This window comes from Exserohilum turcica (genome assembly GCF_000359705.1).
Source record: "Exserohilum turcica Et28A unplaced genomic scaffold SETTUscaffold_2, whole genome shotgun sequence".
NCBI lineage: Eukaryota > Fungi > Ascomycota > Dothideomycetes > Pleosporales > Pleosporaceae > Exserohilum > Exserohilum turcicum.
This window is the reverse complement of record NW_007360025.1, coordinates 1386671-1403261: the sequence shown is the minus strand read 5'-3', so window position 1 is coordinate 1403261 and position 16591 is coordinate 1386671. Positions and strand designations below refer to the sequence as shown.

Below are 16591 nucleotides of genomic sequence, written 5' to 3'. Positions count from 1 at the left end.
TGACGAGTATGTAAGCTGTACATGTAGGGAGTAGTAGCTAGGCTGGGACCGATGCAGAGGGCGTGGGAGGGTGTGGGTGCACTGCATATTGTCGCGCGCCCTCGACGTCTGTTGGGAATGTGGGTGTGGGTGTGTTGAGGAGGCGATAGGCAGTGTGTACAGAGGCTATTTGGAGGTATCGCTATAGGAGGCATGTGTATGTAGTGTTTGTGTATGCATGCACACGGCGACAGAGATTGCACCCTCGGCGGGACCCAGGACGCGCCAGCAAAAATGGGCGTGGATGCGGTCCACCGAGACTCAGCTTGGAAGCAGGATCTGCGAGAGGCGTGGTCAGGATGGAGAGGGTGCAGCCATCGTGCCGGGGGACAGCCATCGCAGCCATCGCAGCCATCGCAGCCATGGGCAGGGCGGTGAGCCGGGCGGGCGAGGGGGAGAGGGCGAGGGAGTGGCAGTGGGAGTGGGAGAGCGATGATGCGAGCAAGTGTGGGCGTGGGCGGGCGCTCGCCAAAGCCGCCAATGGCGGGGCGCGGAGTGGAGCGGTGATGCGCGCGCAGGACCCAGCCGTTCCAATGCACGACGACATCACCGGCTGCCCTGCTCTCGGTGCTTTTTCGCGACCAGAGGCATTTTTTGGGCGACCTGTGTGACGGGCGCGGCGAGAGAGGGCGCGGCGAGCGGCGAGAGGCAGAGGGCGAGGGTGAGACAGACATGGGAGGCCGTCTGATAGCCGCATGCAGCGCGATGCCGATAGCGGGCACTGTGACAAATGCAATGTGGTAGTGGCGGATCTACACAGCACCATGCAGGGCTCGTCGACGCCGCAACGACGACATCATCATCTAAATGTGTATACATGTAGATGGATGTCGCAGTAGTATGTGTGTATGTAGCATGCATGTGTCTGTCGAGCAGCGCGCAAAAGCAAAATAGCCGTTCGCTCGGCTGTGCATTGCATGTGAAGGAAGACGACAGGCCTGCACCCCAGACCAAGGCTGCGCGCGCCACCACATGAGCGATATACTACATTAGTACTATCACTATCACCATCCATTCCCATCCACCCACACCCTCTTGTGTCCATCTCCACGCCATTGCCCATGATGCCCCTGCAAAGCAAAAAAAAAAGAGCGCGCGCGCGCGCCCGCGCTGCATGTCCAACTCGCGCCCGCCCATTGGCTGCGCGCCCCCAAGGCTGGACGAGAGCGTCATGGCCGTCGCGCGCCTCTCGCCCATCCTCAGCACGCCGATTGCCTATACCTCCAAGACGGCAACGTGCCGCATGACGGCCTAGAGCTGGGCGGTGAAGCATCCATGTGCGCCTCCTCTAGCCACGCCGGTTCATGATTCCCATTCCTCTTTTGTGCCTCATTTCCCACCCCGTGGTGAAACCTGCCTGCTCCACCCGCCTCCTGCCCTCCCTCCGCCAGCCAGCGCCAGCGCCAGAGCCAGAGCCAGAGCCCACGCCCCGGTCCAGCACACGACGACCGCGAGAGAGACAACTGCTGCTCTGGACACGCCCGCCCCTTTTCCATGTTCTCTTCATTCCTGCGCTCCTCGTCACGCAGGCCATCCGAGACCGCCCCCCTGCTGCAGGCCATTGAGAGATATCGCCGCCGCCACCATGCCGACAACGACGACGCCCCCGACCACCGCCACCCGCGCCCCGTAGCCCACTACGACCCCGACGGCGACGACGGCGACGACGATGAGGACGACGACGGCGACGACGAGGACCAGCGCGACGGGCCCCTGCTGCCTGTCTTCTCGCCGGAAATCCTGGGTATGCGCGCCGCACCCACATGCTGCTTCTCTTTGCTCCACGATGCTAACTGCGCCCAAGACCGCATCCCAATCTACAACACCACCCACGCGATCCGCATCATCCTCGTCCAGCGCTGCGAAACGACGCTTTCGTGGGACCAGCTGCGCTCCCCCCAGGTCTCGCAATTCCTCGTCAAGCCCATCCAGCAGCAGCTGCGCTCCGACCAGTTCTCGCGCGGCCTCCTGTACTGCCTGCTCGCCAATTGCCTACAGTTCAAAAAGGAGGGCGAGGAGAATCCCGGAAATGTCGGTGTCAGCAAGACGCGCGCGCTCATCTGCGAGCTGCTGGCCGTGCGCCTGCTCAAGGAGTTTTCCACGCGCGAGTTGATTGACGCCCTCTCCTACGACTTCGACCCGCTGCAGGGGCTGGCCTTGCCCGGACGCGGTAACACGACTCCAGGTGGCGCGAGCTGGTCGCGGCAGGGCCATCGCTCGGCGCGCATCTCGACGCTCGAGATTGCCATCCGCGCCCAGGCCAAAAAGTTCCTCGCGCACCCCCTCGTCGTGCGCCAGCTCGAGGCCATCTGGGCCGGCACCATCGTCTTCCACGCAACAGCCGACAGTCTGCACCGCAAGCCAGATTCTCCCCAGGCGCGCAGTTCCAACGTCTCGGGCAACGCCTCGCCAAGGACAAGATCAGGTCCGCCTCGTCGCAAATCACCGCCCATGCCTGCCCCTCCCTTGCCTCCCCCCTCTCCGCTGCTTCGACGCACGGTGACGCTCTACGACCCCCACGAGGCATCGCTCTTCAAGCTCTCGCGTCTGCGTGTTCCCCGCTACCGCAACCTCTTCTCGACGCTCTCCTTTGCCATCATGCTGGCCCTGTTTCTCGCTGTGCTCTCGGAAAAGTCCGATGACATCACAGCGCTCGAGGTCCTCTTCTGGTTTTGGAGTGCTGGCTACATGCTCGATGAGGTTGTGGGCTTCTCCGAGCAGGGCTTCGGTCTGTACATTATGAGCGTCTGGAATGCCTTTGATCTAGGCATTCTCCTCATGTTCATGGCATACTACATCCTGCGCCTGTACGGCATCCTCATGCCCGACGTCAGCAGTACCAGGGTCGCGGCCATGGCATACGACGTGCTCGGGTCTACGGCAGTCCTCTTGTTTCCCCGCCTCTTCTCGGCCCTGGATCACTACCGCTACTTTTCGCAGCTGCTCATCGCCTTCAAAATGATGGCTGTCGACTTGGTCGCCATCCTCCTGCTCATTGTCATCAGCTGCAGCGGTTTCTTTGTCGCATTCAGCCTGGCCTTTAAGAGAGATTTCGGTGCTTCAGATGCCGCATACGCCATCTTCCAGCTCGTCATGGGATTCAGTCCTGCCGCATGGGATCTCTGGGGAGAGATGAATTTCCTGGGCAAAACGTTGCTTGCCCTGTTTCTCTTCATTTGTCATTTCCTCATCGTGACCATCCTCGTCACCGTCTTGACCAACTCCTTTATGGCCGTAGTCAAGAACGCCGACGAGGAGCATCAGTTCCTATTCGCCGTCAACACCATCTCCATGGTCAAGTCGGATGCCCTCTTCTCGTACATCCCACCCACCAATGTCATTGGGTGGCTGTTAATCCCGCTAAAGTACACAATGCCGTTCAAAAAGTTTCTCCGCATGAACAGGTTTGTAATCAAACTGACCCATCTTCCTGTCCTCTTTGTCATCTTTTTCTACGAGCGTGTTCTGCTTTCGCAGTTTGCATATGGCCCCACGGACCTCGTCGAGCAACGCGGCCGGGCAGCCTCAAAAGCGCCAGTGCCTGCGTTTAGTATTCGCGGCCCTGTCGATCTCTTCAGCCCTCGCTTACGCGAGCCCTCTGTGACGACGTTCCAAAAGGATCAGGCGCTCGAAGAGGTATTCCGTCGGCCCTATCGTGACCCTAGCTTCCGGCCTACCCCTCGCTACCCAACTGCTAGAAGGAATTCGGGTGACGTGGTGTCGGATTGGATGAAAAAAATGGGCAACGACGACGAAAATACCCCACCCCAGGATGACTCGCGGTCTGTCCTGGACCGACTCGAGGGCCGTCATCGGCCATATCTGCGCCGAACCAAAACCATTGGCCAGACGAGACGAAGGCACCCACTCGCTGCCACTAGGACCGTTGCTTCGGATCCTGATGATGCTGTAAACCCATTTGCTCACCCTATCGCAGAGGAGGAGGAGGAGGATGAGCCTGAAATGTCTGGCATGGAGGAAGCGCCCCAGCAGACTGATGCCGATGGAGACGATGAAGACGACCAAGCGAGTTCTGACCACGAACAAACTCCCCGTATGGAGCCAGCTCAGAAAGAGAGTAGGCGGCCCAAGACTGTTTACGAGACTTCTGAAGACGAATTCTTCCGTACGCCAATGACTGGTGTTTCGCGGACGCAGCCACGCGCCTCGGGCACTACAGCTTCGCCATCCGATTCCAGCTATCTGGGGAAAAAGCCAACGTCACCTGGCAAGAAGCGAGCAAAACCAACTCACAACCGCAATACGTCTACAGGCACGATTTTGTTTAGTCCCATCAAAGATACTATGAAGACGTCGCGTGCGCCATCTCCCGAAAAACGGCCAAAGACGGGCAACCGCAGTGGCACCGCCACGGGGACAGTTACCCCGGGCCGCTTGGAGGGCTCAACTGGGACAGGTGCACGTACACCAAAGCGCGTGCCGCCTCCTACTGCGTCCTCGTCCCGGCCCCGTGCCATTATACCATCGCGCAGGAACTCGGCTCACATGCTCTTGAAAGGTGAATTGACTCGCGAGCGCTCTTTCACCGCAATCGCCTTGGACCTGGCATCCGACATTGGAGACAATGCGCTGAATCCCAACTTTGGCAACATTAGCGGGCTGCCTGCATCCTTCACCACGCAGTACGAGATGGCCGCGCGGATGAAGGCGCGCGAAATGCAAAAGGAAAGCGACCAAGACTCCGACTCGAACCGTATGAGTAGGATCATGCTCGCGCGAATGACGACGCTTGAAGAGGGTTTCCGCGACATGCTGCAGGAAGTCAAGGGCTTGAAGCAGGGAGAAAGCCAAGGCAGCCGCGGAACCCATTCTCCTCCCACCGAGCCTGCTCCTACCAAGAAAAAGACAAAAACCAAGAAGAAGCTCAGCAAGCGGGATGAAGACTCGGATGCGAGATTGGGTTCCAGTGCCTGAGGACCGACTGCATGAAGTATGACGTGATGTCGTCGCATACATGCATTGCATTATTTCCGGTGTTTGTTTGTTTGTTTTTTTACCTGGGGCATTTCCATTGCGGCTCATGATGTAAATTGGGTTGGCAATCTGCTTTTCAGAAGGGGATGTCTTTGAGTTACTCCCCCCCGCGCGTTTGGTATATTTTTCTTTTCTTTTTTCTCTCTCTCTCTTCTGATTCCCGGGATGCGTACTTTTGGTCTTGGCCACTCTGCTAGCCATTCGCCGGCTACTCTGTCGCCATGCACTCGCAGCATTCCTGGTCGCCCCTCCCCCGTCTCGCCTTTTTTTGTATCATCACACTTTGCTTTCTCTCTTTCTTTTCTTTTCTTTTTTTCCCCTTGTCGTGCAAATCACACTGGGAAAAAAAACGCTCGTGCTCGTTTTTATACCTTTGGTAATTTTTTAGTTTAATGCCCTTCAAAAAAAATATGAAAATTGTGGAATTTAAATGACCTTATAGATTCACCTTGTGTCCTATGTGCATGTCTCTTATGTGTGTGTGTATGTGTATGTGCGTGTGAGTGTGATGTCATAATATACATATATACTGATAATCCCACAACCACGTACACACACTCAATCCTCCTCTTCAATTCCTTTTATCACGTCACATGACACGAATACGTATATATGCATGTGCAAGAGACCTATTTATAGGTAGTATTCACATTCCTGGCTGGATATACTGCTTGTACATCGCTAGCGATCAAAATATGAATAATAGTCATACTTGCAGATGCACAGTTGGTCATGGTGATGGGAGAGTGGTGGTCATGGTAGTGCTAGTGGTAGTGACAAGGCAAGCTAGATGTACCAAGAAAATCCACAAAGCCATGAAAAAAAAATAGAATGAAGACGAAGACGAAGACAAAAAGAAAAGGGGTCAAAAAGAAAATGGGGAATAATGATGTTGAACCATGCTGCAAAGGATAGACATGTAGGGGTTTTGAATTTTACTTTCTTGTTCTGGAACGACTACGCGTGCGCTGTTGACGTGCGTGTGCATGTTGCGCATATTATGTGGTGTGTGTGTGTGTGTGTGTGTGTGGTCTAGAACTAGTCATGTGCATGTATGTGCATGTATGTGGGTATGAGGCATTATTGGATATTTGTGGGGAAGGCCTTACTTATGTACTTACGCATACGCCATAGCTGTGCCGGGGATTTATGTATTAGGTAAGGTACCTAGGACTTTGTACCTAGACACACAGAGAGGGAGAGAGAGATGCAGAGAGAGGGAGAGGGATGGGTGGATGGATGAATGTAAGAAAAAAAAGGAACTGGAATGTATGGATATGGTGTATATATTGTGTGTATGTGGTTGTTCTTGGTGCTGGCTTGGGATATGGGAATGGTGGGTTGTATGGGGCAATGACAAGAATAGAAATGAAAGATGATTTATGATATGCTCAAGACAGGTGAGGCGAAAAAAAAGAAAATTTGGTTACTTGACTATTGGACTTAGTGTAGCTTATCTTTGCATTGCATTGCTCTCGATATCTCGATCCCATCAGCCTCGTCCGCAGCTCCGCCCCGCATTCCTACGTATGTATCATCTTCCCCACGCGAACAAAATAACATGACACAAACATATATAGCAACTGACTCAATAGCATAGCCCACGTCCACACATGGTGTAGCCTGCCTGTTACGTTGCATGTATGAAGGGGAATGCCCGCCACCCCCCCCCCTCCAAATAAGTAAGCAGGTATAGGGTAGTTGGGGGACAAGCTAAGGTGCTCACGACTAACTACAAGGTACCAAATACTAGGTCAGCAGCATTGAAGCGACTAAAAAAAATAGTTCAAATCAGCGTGTTTTGGAGGACGCGAGAGAGAGCTGGGCGCTGTCTTGGGTTGCGTGTGATTGTGATGCATGTGTTTTGGAGCTGGACTTGAGTCAAGGGGGAAAGTATTTGATGGGGTTGTTGTGTGTGCGTGTGTGTATGTGGGGGAGGACGAGATTCGGCGGAAAGAAGGGGGGGGGGATGTGAGGGGGTTTACCGTGCGTAGTGTATGTGAAGACGACATGGTTTCAATGTACCCAGTACCTACCCTCTTTTTTTCGCTAGGAAGATAGATGCTGGATGGCTGTGCTAGCCAGGGACATGCACGTACTAACGGAGCAGTTTGATTGAATTCTATTCTATATTTATCGCTGGTTATCGTCATCGTCATGGCGAACGCGTTGCTGTTACAACCAAGTACAGCTAATATTCATGTACATATGCTAGCTAGTCCTGTTCTTCTAGATCACAGTAAAAGACGTAGGTATGTACGTACGTAGAATAAAAATGGAAGCGGCGAGGACGTCAGAGAGAGCCACAGTGGAGACTCTGCTAAGGCATGGAAGAAGAAGAAGAAAAAGTACATATGGCCACCTGCGATCTGGACCCGAGGGGAACTCGAACTAAGTGAAAATAAGGTGGGGGGGGGGAGGGCAAGTTGGTCGCCCGCGCCGCGTATTGCCTCAGAAGAAGCGGAGGGGCCAGGGCGGTGCGCTTACTATGGGGTGACGCGCGCCCTTTTTTCCCCACACACTGAGGCAATCGGCGCCAGGGGGGGGGCGCCGGCCTCGACCACCACCACCATCGGATCCAAGGGAAAACAGGGCACGGCGCGCCTTCATGGGGACCCCGTCTTTTTCTCATGCGGAAATGGATTGGCACACCAATTGGGGAGGGTACGTACACGTACGTGTAACGTCTTCTTTTTCTTTTTCTTCTTCTTCTTCTCGCCTTGCTACTCGGTTCTGTCTCGTTTCTTCCTACCTGCATCGCTGCATACATAGCTCGTCGTCGTCGTCTCTCAAACAAAGACAGACGCATTGATCCCACCTCGTCCTCTACTACCGACCACCATTCTCCTCCCCATCGTCCTTATCTCCTCGGAAGCAGCTCCCTGACTCGCCTTTTGTCTCTGCTTCTCCCCCATCTCAGTCTCTGGGCCCGCAGACCAGAAACCTTAAACCTGAATCACTTCGCCCATCGCCTGTTTTAACCTTTTGGTAGCGTTGCAGCAAGGGCCCGGCTAGAACAAACCATTGCAATCGCATCGCCGGAGCTCCCCGCATTCCACAAGTCGAGGCTCTTAGCTACTTTCCTGGGCACAAAGACCGCACGGAACGGGGGCTTGCTTCCTGTTTTCCTTTTTGGCTACCCCGCAAAGACAGGCCCTGAGAGCAGCAGACTCGCCCGCCAGAGAAACTTGGACAAAGCTGCTTTTCTATACACATCAAGATATTTTACGCATACACGATTAATCGACGGGACGATAAGAGAGATAGAAAGAAAGAAAGAAAGAGAAATCATGGCGCCTATCCACAAGACACCCAGCGAAGAAGGCATGTGCGATCCCTCCTCAATTGGACACAAACCAAACTAACAAAAGCCGTGATATTCAGAAATCGCAAGTACCCTCGGCAACCTGCAACTGTCGCCCTCACACCCGGAGAAGCCGCTGCAGAAACCAAAGAGCAAGCCCGTAGCCGACAGCTGGGACGACGAGGCCCTGAGCGGGTCCGACACGGAAACCGAAGACGCAGCAGCAGTCGATACCGCCGCGGTCAAAAAGTCGAAAAAGAGCGACAAAGGCTCGCCGCAGGATTCGCTCTCGCCACTGTCTACCACGTCGTCGCGCGACGTGCCGCCAAATCCTCCGCCGCCGACGCCGGCGTCGCCCACGCAGTTCGAGTACCCGGATAACGTCATGTATAGTCTGGGTAGCGAGGGCCCCAAGAGCCGCGGCCCGGCCAACTTGGACAAGCGGCCTGAGAAGACGACGGCCGTGGCCGGGCGCATGATTGCTGGGGCGTTGGGCGTCAGGGCGCCCAAGAGGACCGACGAGGAGCGCGAGTATGATCGGGCCATGCGGGAGAAGGAGAGGAGGAGACGGGCCGAAGAGAAGGAGAGGGAGAAGAAGGAAGAGGATGCGAGAGAGGCGAGGAAGAAGGCTGTGTGGGATGATTAAGTCTAGTAGTCGTAGTAGTCTGAAGCCTCGCCTTGGTACTGTATATATAAATTCCGAAAGTGTACAAATTAGCTTTTTTGTTTGCGGACAGCATCTTCCATGTCCAATGGAATATGCTCGGGACAGGATTGCACATCTGTCTCCATGGATCCACGCAAGTCAGTAGTACACTGCTATCAAAGTCTCTTTCTCCAAAATCCAATGCATCAAGAAAGTAAATCGTATTGGTGAATTCAAGTCATCTTCGCGCAAGCGCATCCCCCCTCCCCTGGCTACTGAATTGAAGAGACACAAAGAAGCGCCGCACAAGACGGGCTTGGTAAGTACCCTGACGCCAGAATTCCGTGATATAACATAATGTCAAAGCAGCAAAGAGAAGCAGAACCAAAAAAAAAGTGGAAGAACAAAAAAAAACATCAAGCACATCTCTTTTTTATTTTCACGCCACGCCTTCGCTCAAAAAGCAATCGTATCTTCGTGGGTCTGGGGGGCCAAATTGAGGGGGAGATGAGGGGGAGAGGAGAAGAGTGGGGGGGGGGGGGGAGAGAGGAAGAGTAGTATAGACAAGTGCGTGAGGTGCCTGAGGAGGAGCCGCCGGTTGTCGGGACCGGGAAGCGGATGATGGGTAGGAAGCCCAGAAACAGGGTTTGGCGCCGTTTTTTTTTGTTGGCTGCCTCGTCAGCAGCCGCCAATCTGCTCCTGGTGGACCTCGAGCGTGTCGCCGTCTTGCATGTCGAGCTGTATGCGCGCGTCGTGTTAGTGGGTGAGTGCCATGTAAAAGATGCCGTTACCCCGCGAGGAGGGAGAGAAAAAAAGAGGCGGCGGGTGGGGGTGTCATTGGGAAAGGAACTACGTACCGTATCCGGGTTGTCTTGGGCCGTCACACGCTGGCCGTCGAAGAGAAACCGGACGCTGGAAATGTTCTTTCCCTGGCGGTCGCAAAAGGCGTTCATGAGCTTGCCGAGGGCCGTGGTGCGCTTGATCTTGAAAAACACCTCGTTGTTGTTGTCCGTGACCTTGATGTTCAGGTGTTCGCTCTGGCCGCCGTCCTCGGGCTTGTGCTGCACGTTGTTGGGAGAGCCGTTTTCAGACATTTTGGGCGGCTCGGGGGGGGGGGGGCGGCGCTTCGAGAGCGAGCTGGAGAGAGGCGGCGAGGGATGCGCGGGAGAGAGAGAGAGTAGAGTAGGTAGCGGGCTGTTTCGGCGAGGGGGAGGGGAGCCAGTCAGTCGCGTGAGAGCGGGCGAGGTGAGGGAAGCAGCGATTTGGCCGTGGAAGGGGGGGGGGGGGGGTTGGTGAGGCTGTTTTATATGGTGCGGAGATAGTCGTACCTTAATACCGGCACGCGCTGGATGGGAAGGTCACGTCGGGGGCGGGCGGTGGCAACGCGTGGGAAAAAGATGCGGTGCAGCAACGGGGCGCAAGACGGTGACGGAACTGGAACCGAGTGAGGTGCGAGAGAATTAGTGGGGGCTTCTCGCTCTCTCGACAAGCACAAGCAGGGGCCATTTGCAGCCAGCCAGCCAGCCTCACCTTGACCATCCCATCCGTCTACATACACCGAGTATTTTCTATTACCTACTTCCTAGCGTCGCCACTCGCTAGCCAGCTTGGAACCGCCATTCGTCAGCACCTTCACACCCCCAGCGTTGCGGTGCTTTGCGCGCGTAGCCTGTCATGGTATGCTTATGATGTCACGCTGGGGAGTTGGCTGTGAGAGTGGCATTGACAAAGCCTCAGGGAGAAATGGAGAAGGACTTGCAGACAGATCCTCCGTGCCACCCTCGGGCATGTGCCATCCAGAGTATGTTCTGCATCAGGTCTGATGTGTGTGATGCTAAGTGGCAGACTGCATACAGAGGAACAACTACAACGAAGAAAAGTGTACGAAAGAGGTCAGCGCGCCAACACCAACCGAGGGCTGCATTGGAGAGAAGCTGATATACTACACTCCAGATTGACGCCTTGTACGAGTGCTGCAACGCCTTTTACGAGCGCCAGGGGGACAAGGCAAGCACCGTGAGCTGTCCAAAGTACTCGTTGCTCAAGTAGGTCCAGTCCGCATCTTTGTATGTGCCGAGCTAACAGCCTGCCGACTCAAGATGCAGCAGCGCGCAAAGGGCATCTCATAGACTCGTCTCAACCGCCCTTGGACCGGCCATGTACTTTGGCTGTCTGAATAGCGAGCCTTGCCATATCCCGCAGCTGCGATAGAAGCAGCCCAAGAAGCCTTCTCATATCCCCATCGCATGCATGCACCTGCGAATTCCACCTGCTGCAGGCATGTAACACTCCCTTTCTCGTCCGCACCATCAACCCCCCGAGGAAGTCCAGGCGGTTTTACCAGGAAGTGTGTTTCTCTAACATGGCATGAGCGCGTCGTAGAACACGGGCAGATTTCCGACGAGACTCTATAGTAGCACATGTAGTTGTAAAAACATTGTAAGGAGGAAGCAGCAGCGCGGGCCGCCCGACGAGATTTTGTTCGCACCCTGCCGCTAGCGCGCGCCTGGCTTGGCAACGCGCTAACCGGGCAGGCACGTCCGGGCGCGACTTCTGTTTTGTGGTCGATGGGCCTGGGGCGTGCAACCACGGGCATCGCAAGCCCTCTCCACGCCATTGACGTGTGCCCGCCGACGCCCGCCCAGAGTCGCCCCATCTCCACCTCTTCTTGACCATCACCGAATCCCGCTCGTTTGCGTGCACCATGGCCTCACGACCCTTCTCGCGCCTGTCGCAGCACACGGCCCAGGTAAGAAGCCATCAAAAGAGCTCCGGCCGTCTTCAGACACAAGACACGCAAAGAGCTGCCCTGGCCGCTGACACGACTCCCAGACATCACACAGCAATGCGCTTTCTTTCGGCGCACCACGGCCCGCACACGGCAGCACCTCCAACGATCCCCTCCAGCCGCTACGCGCAATGGCCGACCGGGTGGGGAAAGAAGTTGAAAAGTTCGCAGAGCGAGTCGACCACTGGCACACGCACGGAAACGAGTCGAAAAAGGCCAAATACCAAACCACGATCAAATTGGTGGGCAAGTTCCAAGATGTTGCCGAGTCGCAGGTCAAGGAGCTGAAGCGAACGACCGAGGCGGAGAACAAGGGCAGTCTGAGCAAAACAGTTCGGCGCCAGATACAGAGCATGGCAGATGCGTCGGACAATGCACAGAGTCTCTTCAACCAATCGTCCCAGTCCATCGTTTCATCTATCGAGAACAACACCACCCCTGTCTCCGCCAACGTCAAGGAGCTCCGAGAGTGGCAGGCAGAACTCGCGACCTGGAAGCTGCTCAGGCTTGTCATCGAACACTACCACCCCGATCCCGACACCGATGTGGCTGCAGAGAAGACGGCGCGCTTGCAAAATGTTGGAGGAACCGCGCGGTATTGCAAGAACAGCGAGATCTGGGATCGCTTCATACTAGAGGATGACCAGGCGAAAGAGAAGGCGCTTGTTCTGCGCTGGCTGGAGCAGACGGCACGAGACAGCGAAAGCGACGTCAAGGCCATCATTGCAGGGCTGGAAGAGCACTCGGGCAAGGGCGCGCATACCTGGACAAGCGGCTGGCTCGAGACCAAAGCAAAGATTAAGCAGGCGAAGCGCATGGAGGGCGCCGAACAGCCTCTGAAGCCCACCAGTGTGAACATCCAGACCTCGGACAAGACGGCGAACCTCGTTACCCAACTCGACCCAGACGCTCCCTCGCGGCAAAAGCGCGCGCTTGAAAAGAATGACGAATACTACGAACGCTCTCTTTGGATGGTTGCATACGAAATGATGCGACGCGGACTGCCCTGGACGACGATTGTCGACTGGTGCTACGAGAGAAACGAATCATGGCGCGGAGTCAGCATTGGAGCAGCCTACGAGAGCCACCCGGAAGGTGGCCCAAATGTCGCTGGGCCCACTGTTGGCTATTTGTTCCGCCGCATGTGTTTCTACGCCGCAAGGGGCGCACGGATACCTCATGAAGGTGCCGTCTACGGTCTACTGAGCGGTGACTTGAAGCAGGTCCAGGCAGTCTGCCGATCTTGGGACGACCATCTCTATGCGCATTATAATGCTCTTCTTCTTTCGCGATTCGACTCGTACCTCCAAAAGAACTACCCCACCAAGGTGACGGAAAGCCTGACCCAAAAGTTCCTTTTCCAGGATGCTGTGGCCAACATTGGAGACTGGGAGGCGTCGCCTGAAAAGGTTGTTGGCATACTAAAGCAGCAGAAGAGCACTGCTAGTCAGGCTGCCTCGCCCCTGAAGCTCATTCAAGGCGCGCTCATTGGCAGAGATGTAGATGACCTGATGCTAAAGGTTGGTGTGGCCTTGGCAGATATTTTCGAACACGACGAGCGGCCTCACAGTCTCATCATACACCCAGACTCATCAGAGGAAGACCGATCGCCTAAGCCTGCAGGGGAACACCGAACTTTTGAAGCCGAGCGGTATTATCAGACACTTGTCCAGGATCCACACGCGTTCCGTATCTTGGTGCACATCTTCATCATTCTTCGTAACGGCCTACATACGCTCTTTGAGGATACACAGCAAGACAAGCAGTTCCTGGTCATGGATAACGTAATCGCCGCTTACATTGAGTTCTTGCGTCTCACTCAGCGTTTTGATGCGATCCCGCTCTATGCCGCGCAATTGATTGAAGAACGGGCAGCCTACACCCTTGCACGTGTTCTTCCTGATATCAAGAACAACATGGAGCAACGACACTGCGTCGCACTGATGGAAGCATACCGAATTGACGTGATTCAGGTCGTATCTCAGAGCTTCACATTTGCTGCGCGGGACAGCGGCTTCACCCATTTCAGCAGCGCGGGCTACACCGTCATCACGAACCCTATCAAGCGGTTCAAGATCTTGGAGCCCATTAGCGCCCCTCAGGAGCAGGTTCTATGGCCCGGTGTGCGCATCAAGCGGACATTCGATGGGGAGAAGATTAGCCATCAAGATGAGATCATTGCCGATGCTTTGCAATGGTACAACTACATTGGCAAGGATTACGAAAACACTTTCCAACATCTGAACAATGCGCTGACCATTTTCCTTCGTAAGTATTGTCACACTACACCTGCATCACCTCGACTAACACTGCATAGTCAATGGCCGCCTAGCTGCCGCCGAAAAGGTCATCAACGATCTCAGCGTCGAGTCTCTGTCGTTGTCGCGAACAGAAGCTCTGATGGGCTACCCGTTCGACTTCATGACACCAGGAACAGAAGAACAGGACGAACGTCAACTTCACGAGCACCGCGACAGTCTCTCCACGACCGCTCGAGCTGCTGCCATTCCATTGTCACAATTACCCGAGGCGGATCAGCACAGGGAAATGGTGATGCGTCTGCGCAAAGTCAGCGCACCATACTATGATCTCCAGCAAATTGTTCGCTTGCTCGTTCTCTTCCGCGAATGGCGCGAGGAGGAACAAACACTCATCCAGTCAGTCATCTCCTAGATGAATGTCATATCACACTAGCTAACAGACCATGCAGAATCCGCGCAGAACGTCAGAAAGAGCCCAGCGCCGCAAAGGCCAAGCCAGATACACAACACACCAAAGCGCTCCTGGACTCGATCACGACCATATTTGATGCCCTGCTGCCTTCAATTTCACTTTCCTCGGCCGCCGATCCAGAGTACCTGACGGAGCAAACCTGGGACCTCTTCAAGGCCTACATTCCCGACATGATTCTTGCCTACCTCTCGGTGCTGCAATCTGCATCGTGGTTCCTGAACAAGGATCCGGCCATCAAGGCCATGGAAGTTGCCGTTGCCATTGCCGACAAGAGCAACGAGTGGGTGCAACGCTGTCTGCTGGAAACGGGCCGCATGAGCGAGGTGCTCGAGTGCCTGGCCGGCGTATCCAAGTGCATGTTGAAGCTGACCGAGGGCGGCAAGGAGAAGGGCAACAAGAAGCGAGGTGGCAAGGGCGAGACACTGAGAATATGGGACTTGGGTGCTAGGTAGCCTTATTGAGAAAGGGGGTTGGTTGTGTTCGGCCCATGTGTATGATATAGCATTGGACTTTGCTTTTAGCCGTAGTATATGCAGCATAGCGTGTCGAGAGTAGACTATACGATTTTGTTGCTCATGCATCGTTTGTATTCAACATTACCTTGTTTCGTACGGAAGTGTGGTTCGCCAGTCCCTGTGTAGGCATTGCATATTAAACACATAATATTGCAGCCAACTACATAGCTAATTTGTATGATACAAGAGTAAAAAAATCATGGTGTCCAGCTCCATAAACATGAAGTATTTTGATTTTCGTCCTTTTTCATCTCAGAACAGATTATTACATACCTCAATGGAACGCCCTCAACGTCTGCTCAACAGCGATTCCAAGGCCCCCGAACCCGAGCACAGTCCATAGCCACTTGTTGCTGAGCTCGTCGACACTGGGCCAAAAGGCGTTTTTGTCAGCGCGGAACTTTTCCAGTTCGCGGAGCTTGTCGGGCGACGACGCAGAGTAGCGGCGGTGTTGGTGCTTCTCCTTTTGGGCGTCGCCGCCGAAGAAGCGGAGGAAGGCGTAGTTTGCGGCGGGCCCGAGGAGCTCAATGGGGGCGAGCATGTCGGAGCCGTATAGCATGACGATGAAGGACATGTGGACGAGGGCATCGCCAAGGTAGCTGGTAAGATGTGCGTTAGCAAGGGGGCAGGATGGGCTAAGGGGGGAGTCTGGAAGCGGGACTTACTTGGGGTTGCGAACGATGCTCCAGACGCCCTCACGCAGGATTCCTTTATTTCCTTCGGCCTTGAACTTGTCGAGCTGGTAGTCTGCAAGACTCTCGAGTGCTAGGCCCGACGAAAACAGGCCGACGGCCAGCATCTGGATAAACGGATGGTAGCCCGTCATGACGGCGCCTTCGTGGCGGAAAGGCGCAGTGAAGGGGAGACTAATGAGCATCTGGAAGAAGGCCTCGGGGATAAACACCTTGAACAGTGCGCTGTTCCAGAAGCCCTCTTCCTCCTTGACCTCGACATACCGCGGATCGTCTTCGCCTCGCTGCAGAGACCGTCGAGCAATGCGGTAGAAGAGGCGACCGCCCCATAGCGTAACGCCGCTCAGCACGACGCGTTCATGCCACGAGAGGCGGCGGAAAGCTTGTGACACAGTGTAGCCAGCAGCGATGCGCCGGCCGACAGCAGACCACCACGCATTTACTACCTGGCCGCTCGGCCACAGCCAGTCCTTTGCTTCAACACGGTTCGTGTACCGCGCAGCGCTATACGCCACGACGGCCAAGCTGGCATGGAGTGAAAACGACGGCACCAGCGTATCTTTGAGGATGCCGACATCGAACAGCGAGGGATTATGCACGTGGACCTGCGAGTGTGTTGTATCCACGCCACGTGACACTATCGAAGTGTTTGTCTGGGCCGAGCTGGGCTGCAGATAGAAATCATGTGGTCGTTGTTCGCCGACTTGCACGCGCACGTCGGGAGGGCGGCTCGGGTCGCTCGACGCCTTGGTGAACCAGCCGGACGCCATGATGGGGATTATGTAGAGTCGTGAAAAGGGAGACGGCGCATAAACGGGGGGCTGTTTATGTATCTAGTCGCTGGAGAGAGGGGGAGGAGGTTTCCCCGCATTCACAACG

General features: G+C 55.2%; 6 protein-coding genes across 6 annotated transcripts; 4 read left to right on the top strand and 2 right to left on the bottom strand.

The window, feature by feature from the left end:
* Window positions 1-1533: 1533 nt before the first annotated feature.
* Window positions 1534-5282, top strand: SETTUDRAFT_115457 (uncharacterized protein; the record flags this gene model as incomplete). The annotated part of the gene is made up of 2 exons (XM_008027261.1): window positions 1534-1783; window positions 1844-5282. 2 exons carry the CDS (start codon window positions 1534-1536, stop codon window positions 4972-4974), a joined length of 3381 nt encoding a protein of 1126 aa, XP_008025452.1. The 3' UTR covers window positions 4975-5282.
* A 2633-nt stretch (window positions 5283-7915) lies between these two features.
* Window positions 7916-9184, top strand: SETTUDRAFT_171206 (uncharacterized protein). The gene is made up of 2 exons (XM_008027260.1): window positions 7916-8358; window positions 8419-9184. Exons 1-2 carry the CDS (start codon window positions 8325-8327, stop codon window positions 8982-8984), a joined length of 600 nt encoding a protein of 199 aa, XP_008025451.1. The 5' UTR covers window positions 7916-8324; the 3' UTR covers window positions 8985-9184.
* A 327-nt stretch (window positions 9185-9511) lies between these two features.
* On the bottom strand, window positions 9512-10139 carry SETTUDRAFT_163012 (uncharacterized protein). Its single transcript, XM_008027259.1, has 2 exons — window positions 9842-10139; window positions 9512-9722 (listed from the first exon to the last, which is right to left on the bottom strand). The coding sequence occupies exons 1-2, from the start codon at window positions 10076-10078 to the stop codon at window positions 9663-9665; spliced, it is 297 nt and encodes a 98-aa protein (XP_008025450.1). The 5' UTR covers window positions 10079-10139; the 3' UTR covers window positions 9512-9662.
* Window positions 10140-10658: 519 nt separating this feature from the next.
* SETTUDRAFT_153655 (uncharacterized protein) lies at window positions 10659-11033 on the top strand (the record flags this gene model as incomplete). The annotated part of the gene is made up of 4 exons (XM_008027258.1): window positions 10659-10661; window positions 10722-10785; window positions 10830-10876; window positions 10938-11033. 4 exons carry the CDS (start codon window positions 10659-10661, stop codon window positions 11031-11033), a joined length of 210 nt encoding a protein of 69 aa, XP_008025449.1.
* Window positions 11034-11635: 602 nt separating this feature from the next.
* SETTUDRAFT_178817 (uncharacterized protein) lies at window positions 11636-15071 on the top strand. The gene is made up of 4 exons (XM_008027257.1): window positions 11636-11733; window positions 11817-14040; window positions 14090-14429; window positions 14483-15071. Exons 1-4 carry the CDS (start codon window positions 11689-11691, stop codon window positions 14955-14957), a joined length of 3084 nt encoding a protein of 1027 aa, XP_008025448.1. The 5' UTR covers window positions 11636-11688; the 3' UTR covers window positions 14958-15071.
* Window positions 15072-15219: 148 nt separating this feature from the next.
* SETTUDRAFT_135267 (uncharacterized protein) lies at window positions 15220-16482 on the bottom strand (the record flags this gene model as incomplete). Its single annotated transcript, XM_008027256.1, has 2 exons — window positions 15220-15619; window positions 15686-16482. 2 exons carry the CDS (start codon window positions 16480-16482, stop codon window positions 15295-15297), a joined length of 1122 nt encoding a protein of 373 aa, XP_008025447.1. The 3' UTR covers window positions 15220-15294.
* Between the last annotated feature and the right edge of the window lie 109 nt (window positions 16483-16591).

Excerpts from the sequence above, each read along its gene's own strand:
- SETTUDRAFT_163012 (XM_008027259.1), bottom strand. The coding sequence starts at position 10,078 with ATGTCTGAAAACGGCTCTCCCAACAACGTGCAGCACAAGCCCGAGGAC. Across the intron at positions 9,723-9,841 it reads CCCAAGACAACCCGGATACG|CTCGACATGCAAGACGGCGA; the intron begins GTACGTAGTTCC and ends GCGCGCATACAG.
- SETTUDRAFT_171206 (XM_008027260.1), top strand. The coding sequence starts at position 8,325 with ATGGCGCCTATCCACAAGACACCCAGCGAAGAAG. Across the intron at positions 8,359-8,418 it reads CAAGACACCCAGCGAAGAAG|AAATCGCAAGTACCCTCGGC; the intron begins GCATGTGCGATC and ends CGTGATATTCAG.
- SETTUDRAFT_178817 (XM_008027257.1), top strand. The coding sequence starts at position 11,689 with ATGGCCTCACGACCCTTCTCGCGCCTGTCGCAGCACACGGCCCAG. Across the intron at positions 14,041-14,089 it reads TGCGCTGACCATTTTCCTTC|TCAATGGCCGCCTAGCTGCC; the intron begins GTAAGTATTGTC and ends AACACTGCATAG. Across the intron at positions 14,430-14,482 it reads GAGGAACAAACACTCATCCA|AATCCGCGCAGAACGTCAGA; the intron begins GTCAGTCATCTC and ends CAGACCATGCAG.